The sequence below is a fragment of the Megalobrama amblycephala genome, linkage group LG19, assembly GCF_018812025.1.
Source record: "Megalobrama amblycephala isolate DHTTF-2021 linkage group LG19, ASM1881202v1, whole genome shotgun sequence".
Taxonomy (NCBI): Eukaryota; Metazoa; Chordata; class Actinopteri; order Cypriniformes; family Xenocyprididae; genus Megalobrama; species Megalobrama amblycephala.
The window spans coordinates 19,808,634-19,815,577 of record NC_063062.1 but is presented as its reverse complement, the minus strand read 5'-3'; the positions used below and the strand labels follow the sequence as shown (position 1 = coordinate 19,815,577).

The 6,944-nt window shown below is 43.1% G+C and overlaps 1 protein-coding gene across 6 annotated transcripts in view; it reads left to right on the top strand.

The window, feature by feature from the left end:
• The first annotated feature begins 1,438 nt into the window (after positions 1-1,438).
• LOC125253858 (kielin cysteine rich BMP regulator) overlaps positions 1,439-6,944 on the top strand; it is a 98,301-nt gene continuing 92,795 nt past the window's right edge. For 3 of the 6 annotated variants that reach the window (XM_048168067.1, XM_048168068.1, XM_048168066.1), the window contains exon 1: positions 1,439-1,611. In XM_048168067.1, the coding sequence (XP_048024024.1) occupies positions 1,497-1,611 (115 nt within the window). In that variant the 5' untranslated portion in view covers positions 1,439-1,496. The remainder of the gene's footprint in view (positions 1,612-6,944) is intronic. The other 3 variants (XM_048168070.1, XM_048168069.1, XM_048168071.1) reach the window with 2 other exon arrangements.

The following is a 6,944-nucleotide window of genomic DNA, read 5'->3' as shown; positions in this document are numbered from 1 at the left end:
TCAACTTTGTTATGCTTATAATTTGTAATGATAAAATGTGAATTGAATTTGGAAAACAAAACATTTCTGTGGGCAGATTTTTAATTGTCTATTAGGGTAGGTAGGTAGGTAGGTAGGTAGGTAGGTAGGTAGATAGATAGATAGATAGATAGATAGATAGATAGATAGATAGATAGATAGATAGATAGATAGATAGATAGATAGATAGATAGATAGATAGATAGATAGATAGATAGATAGATAGATAGATACACACATATATATGTAGAAATAGGTTTGGTTAATGTTTCTGTATGTCACATTCAAAACATGAGATGTTTCCAAGATCCTGATGGTAAAGTGTAACAGCATGTGTCTTTTGTGGTAATCTGGGCTATTTCTGTCTCGTCCTAGTGTACCTTATATGCTTTAACACACCCTGACAGAGGACCGCACACACACACATACACACTAATAGAGTTGACTTGGAAGCACACAGTTTAAGACAGGATTAGGAGGCTGAAATAGTGTACTCTCTTTAACCAATAAGAAATCAGAAACAAAGGTCATCTGAGACTTTTACACATGAAGAAACTAATTCAGACTTACAAACACATATTATCTCACTGAAGTCTCCATGTTTTTTTTTTTTCTTTTTTGAAAAAAGGCTCAACTCACATTCAAGATTTCACAAGAAAAAAATTGTTAGTTTTATATACATTCTTACTCTAACAATGTATCATAATAGTACTTTTTTTTTATCTTTTTGTTTTTGACTCATTCAGTGGCAGTACCATATTTCTTTGTACATACTATGGTACTATACCATGCTATACTGAAACTGGCCATCACTGCCATGATACAGCCAGTGTAAGGTATAGATTCTTATTAGTTAAAATTCATAACACCTCATATATATTTCTTTTTTATTGCCTTTATGATATCACATATTTTGATAATTCATATTTATTCTTTTTTGAATGTATGTGATCTGTTGAGCATAATCTTTGCATACAATATTGATGTGCATTATGTGTTAATGAAACTGCTTTGTGTTCTTGATGACTTCGCTCGAGCAGTCCGGAAATCCGGAAATGTTCAAAGTCTGCAGTTTTCTCCATTGGCTGCAGAGAAGGAGGATCATCAGAGTTATAGGAGCAGAGGAACTCCGATCAGAACAGAGGAGAGAGCTGGAGTCTCCAGCGGCTGTCACATTTACAGCCAATATTTCAATCGCGGAGAAGGGAAAAGAACGAAGCTTTACCTTGTTTTGTTTGGAGGCGACAAGAAAGCAGCTGAACCCCCCAGCTAAACAGCCGAAAACAAGTCCAGATGTTTCCAGTCTGAGGGTCGCTGTCATATATATATATATATATATATATATATATATATAGGCCTTTACATATTTTAAAAAAAGCTTTTAATGTATTTTGATATTTATAATCATTTTTTCCTTCAGTTTTAAGGAAAACTGTATTTTTCCTCCTGAGGACTTTGTGACAACTCCGGCTGTGAGAATGCGGCTGAAGTCTGTAGTTGGATATCTTGTCTGGAGTTTGATTATCCTTTGGAATGTTTGTGACTGTGTTCAAACTCATCAGGACGCGAATCACCCGCGAGGCACTGAGACCGGTGAGAGCAGCTGTCAATCAAACACGTGAAACATTGTTATCATTGATCTGTGCTGCCGCTATATTGCAACACTGATGGATTAGAGGAATCAGTGATGGATGAGTGAGTGAGTGTGTCTTTCTATTGACACGTCCACGCTATAATCCAGTGCAGGACATGCCAAGAGAAAGACACAAAATAAGTCAAATAAAAAATTATTCAGACATTTTTGATATTTTTGATATATTTAACTAGTGGGTGCAGGACACTATAGTTCATTTATGTAAGTGAGGATAGCAAAATAAAGTAAACTGTGACATATTATACCCAAAAATTCTTCATACAGTGGATTACCAGTAAAATTGATAAAAAAATGGAAACAAAAATTATTCAGACACTCTCTCTGTTATCTCTGTCTCTGTTAACCTCTATTTATCTGACGGTTTCTGATTTCTGCCCAGTGCAGGTATGTTTCTGCTTGCCTGCTGAGATTCTTTTTGTTTGTCTATTGTTGTTGTGTTTTTTTTTTTTTTTTAATTTTCAAAAGAACTTCATCACTTCATACAAACTATGTCTTCTTCCTCGTCTCTCTATCTCTGTCTGCCCTTTTAAGTTCCTGTCTGCTATCTTTTCAGTCATACAGAAACACCTGAGATATGGATTGAGACAGTGTGTTTGTGTGTGTGTAGAGCTGCTTTGTCCTGAGGGAAGTTTGGAACAGTAAAGATCTAACAATGAAAAGGAAGTCATTAAGAGCATTTTCCTCATTTGCCATCAGTGCTCCGCAGGGTTTTTTCCCCCACACCTCACTATACTTATTAACTGTCAAAAATCATTTCAATGTTTACCGTTTCATCTGTATGATATAGATACACTACTGGTTAAAAGTTTTTTTTTTTTTTTTTTTTTAATAATAATAATTTAGATTTTTCTCTCTTATGGTCATCAAGACTGCATTTATTTTACTTTTAAAAACTGTAATTTTGTGAAATATTATCACAATTTAAAATAACAGTTTCCTAAATGTAATTTATTACAATATTACAATATTAATACTTATAATATTTATTAGCATACACTATGATTTCTGAAGGATCATGTGACTAAACACTGCTGAAAATTCAGCTGTCTTCACAGAAATAAATTACATTTTAAAATATATTCAAATAGAAAAGTTATTTTTAATTTAAATAATATTTCACAGTATCACTGTTTTTACTGTATTTTTAATAAAAAAAATGCAGCCTTGGTGAGCATAAAAGACTTTAAAAAACAAAATAAATTGACTGGTTGTAAATTTAACATCAGATATTTTCAGGACTGTGAGAACAAGAACAAGTACTATGTAGGTACCATGGTACAGTTATGGTACTCTATCATATACTGTAGTATTACCAGAATATACATTGTTATATATAATGGTTCTGAATAATTGCCAAGCATAAAGCATGTGGCTTTTTTAAGGATTAGTCCACTTTTAAATAAAATTTTCCTGATAATTTACTCACCCCCATGTCATCCAAAATGTTCATGTCTTTCTTTCGTCAGTCGAAAAGAAATTAAAGTTTTTGATGAAAACATTCCAGGATTAATCTCCTTATAGTGGACTTCAATGGCCTCCAGACGGTTGAAGGTCAAAATTACAGTTTCAGTGCAGCTTCAAAGGGCTTTAAACGATACCAGACGAGGAATAAGGGTCTTATCTAGCGAAATGATCGGTCATTTTCGAAAAAAATACAACTGTATATGCTTTATAAACACAGAATATCGCCTTGCACGTACTTCTGCTTTCTGCATTCTTCAAAAAGCTTATGCTGTATGTCCTACGCCTTTCCTATTCTGCTTACAGAACGAACGCGGCGCCAGTTTCGTTTTTTTTCTTAAGTAGAATAGGAAAAAAGGAAAAACTATGGTTTATAAATTAAAGTATTTTTTTCAAGATATTTTAATGTTTGCTGCATGGTTAAAAATACCGACGCTATTCCTGGGAGGAAAAAAGTTGCATAGGCCTATACGTCGCATTTTATTATTACATTACATTATTACATGCATATCTTTGTTTATAATGTTTGTAAACATAAATTATGAACAAAACTGCCCTATATTATTTATGTCCTCCAAAACAAAACCTCTAAAATTAACAGTTGGACTATTAAGGCTATATAAACGTCAAGCCAAAACGAATAAAAAAAAAATATTTTATTTTTTAATGCCATTCCAGCTTCTATTGATATTCAAGGCGAGAAACGGGTTTATTTATTGGAAATAAGATAAGATGCAAAACGAATTAATTTAAATTGAATCTGTAGCCTACCTTTCTCATTCGGCACGAATCCAACTGTTTTCATTTTCGAGACGAATGCTAAACTATTATTTATTATATGAGCTTTGTACTTCACTCGCATTATCGATGTAAAACATAATAATTCACACATAACAGCACAGTGAGGTGGTGGTCACGGGTGGTAAACGGCAGATTGTATTACAGAATTAAATTGAGCAGTGTAACGTTTGGTTGGTTGTATTTTATTTTAATATTTAACAGGCTGCGATATCAAGTAAGCAATGCAAGAATTAGTGTGCACGCGCGTGAGGCGCCGGCGCGACCACTGGATTTGTTCCCTTTCGATACTTCACTCGTACTGCGTATGGGGGAAAAGTCTCCCTTTTTCCCCGCTACTGAAGCCTTTTCAATAACGCAGTGTAACTGCATCGTCATTGGTTCACTCATAGACCGGTTGATGAACCAATGACGGCGCGGCTTAGCTGCGCGGCCTATGGCGACAGAGCGCGCAAACTTTCCCGCCGAAAGGGGCGGGGTAAAGTGCTATATAAGCACTTATATTCTATATAAGAACGACCCCGCCGTTCGCGTCCTGTCGAAAGCCGTCGAGGATCTGGACCTCGACTGGGCCCCACCAGAGGAGCCATCGCGGAGCCGCTTGGACGAGTGGTTTCTCCCAGGCCGTCGCCATACCCCTCACCAGCGCTCTGCCCTGTTCTTCCCAGAAGTCCATGAGGAGCTGACAAAGTTGTGGCGCGCCCCCTACTCTGCCCGCCTGCATACTACCCACCGCTCAGCCCTCACCACTGTGGACGGCTCGGAGGAAAAGGGCTACGAGCATCTACCACCCCTGGACGAAGCAGTGGCTGCTCATCTCTGCCCTCCCGCAGCTGTGGGATGGAAGACCAAAAGAGCCCTCCCGTCCAAACCCTGCAGGACCACCTCCACCCTGGCAGGAAGAGCTTATGCCTCCACGGGCCAAGCCGCCTCAGGACTGCATTCAATGGCCATCTTCCAGGTGTTCCAGGCCAAACTCCTCCGCTCCCTGGATGAGTCTGGCATCGACGCACCTGCTTTCAGTGACCTCTGCAGCGCCACTGACTTAGCCCTGCGGGCCACGAAGGCCACGGCCCAGGCCATTGGCAGGTCAATGGCCAGTCTGGTAGTGCTGGAAAGCCACTTATGGCTCAACCTGACAGAAATTAAAGATCAGGACAAGACGGCTTTCCTGGATGCCCCCGTGTCCCTGTCAGGACTCTTTGGACCAGCGGTGGAGGGTTTCACGGAGCGTTTTACCGCAGCTCAGAAGTCTTCTCAGGCGATGAGACACTTTCTGCCGAAACGCTCAAGCTCTGCGTCTGCTTCCAGCCGCCCCAGGCCTGCGCCGGCTCAGCAGACCAAGCCTGCCCCCTCTACTTCACAAGCAGCGCCGCCCAAAGAGCACCGCCAGCGCCCGTGCCCTTCCAAGCGCTCGTCCTTCCCCAGACGCCAGGGACCCCGGCCCAGGATTGCGCTGGACCCGGCGACTCTGAAGTCCTCCTGATCTGAGAAGGAAGAGGATTGGTGCACGTCTCGCCGCGGCCGGACCGCCCCAAAAGCTCTCTCGTACAAACCCCCCTCCGCCTCGTTTATCTCTGGGCATGGGAGAAACACAGCCTGCTGTAACAGGGCCCACGGTGACCCATTTTTTAAACACTCCACAAAAGAGCAAATTTCCTCTTCCTCCCACCTCGGTGTTCGACCCCCTCTTAAGCAGGCCGTCATCCGATATTATTCTCCCTCTCGCCACCCGGGCCGAGGCTTGGAAAGCCATCCCCGGCATGTCGAGCTGGATCCTAAGGGTCATAAGCCAGGGCTACTCGCTCCAGTTTGCCAGAAGACCTCCGCGGTTTGGCAGGGTCATTCAGACTTCGGTGCGAGCGGACGACGCGCATGTTCTCCGAACCGAGGTTCTAGCTCTGTTGAGAAAAGGGGCTATAGAAATATTTCCCTTCCCAGAGAGCGAGTCGGGCTTCTACAGCCGCTACATCCTGGCCAGCTCGCGTACAGAACTGGAGTACCACAGATCCGTGCTTCTCAGCCACCTACAGTGCCTGGGTCTCAGGGTCAACCCAGCCAAGAGCTCACTGCTTCCCACTCAACGTATCTCGTTCCTGGGTGCAGTCTTCGACTCTGTCCGTATGATGGCAGTAGTATCGCCAGAACGTCAAGAACAAGGCCTACCTCCCTCTGAAGCTGTTCCAGAGGTTGCTAGGGCTCATGGCTTCCGCCTCCCCAGTTCTCCAGCTTGGCCTGCTTCGCATGCGGCCTCTGCAGTATTGGTTGAAAGTTCGGGTCCCTCACTACGCTTGGCGTCACGGACGCCTGCGTCTCAAGTTCAATCAGGCCTGTCTGGCAGCCCTGAAGCCTTGGATGAACCCCACTTGGTTCACTCTTGGAGTACCCCTACAGGCGGTGTCACGAAGAACGGTACTTTTGACAGACGCGTCCAACTCGGGTTGGGGCTCTCTGTGCGAGGGCAATCCGGTCTTCGGCTCGTGGACTCACGAGGAAAGCCACCTACATATCAACTGCCTCGAAATGCTGGCAGTGACACGAGCCCTCCATGCCTTCCAGGCTTATCTGACGGATCGCCACGTCTTAGTCCAGTTGGACAGTATGACAGTGGTCTCCTACATAAATCGCCAGGGGGGTCTTTCGTCCAGCCGCTTATGCGCTCTGGCGAAGCGCCTCCTGGAATGGCCTTCCCCAAGGGTTCAGTCGCTCAGAGCAACTCATATACCCGGAAAGAACAATCTGGGAGCAGATATGCTGTCTCGGAACAACGTCCCCTCAGACGGGTTGATGCTCCACCCTCAGATGGTTCTCACTATATGGGAGTTCTTCGGGAGAGCAGAGGTGGACCTCTTCGCCTCAGAAGACACCTCTCATTGCCCAACTTATTATTCGAAGGAGGACGACGCATTGGCCCACACCTGGCCCAATACCCTTCTTTATGCCTTTCCTCCGATCGCCCTGATCCCTCAGGTTATCAGGTGAATCAAAGAGGACCAGCACAAAGTTCTGTTAG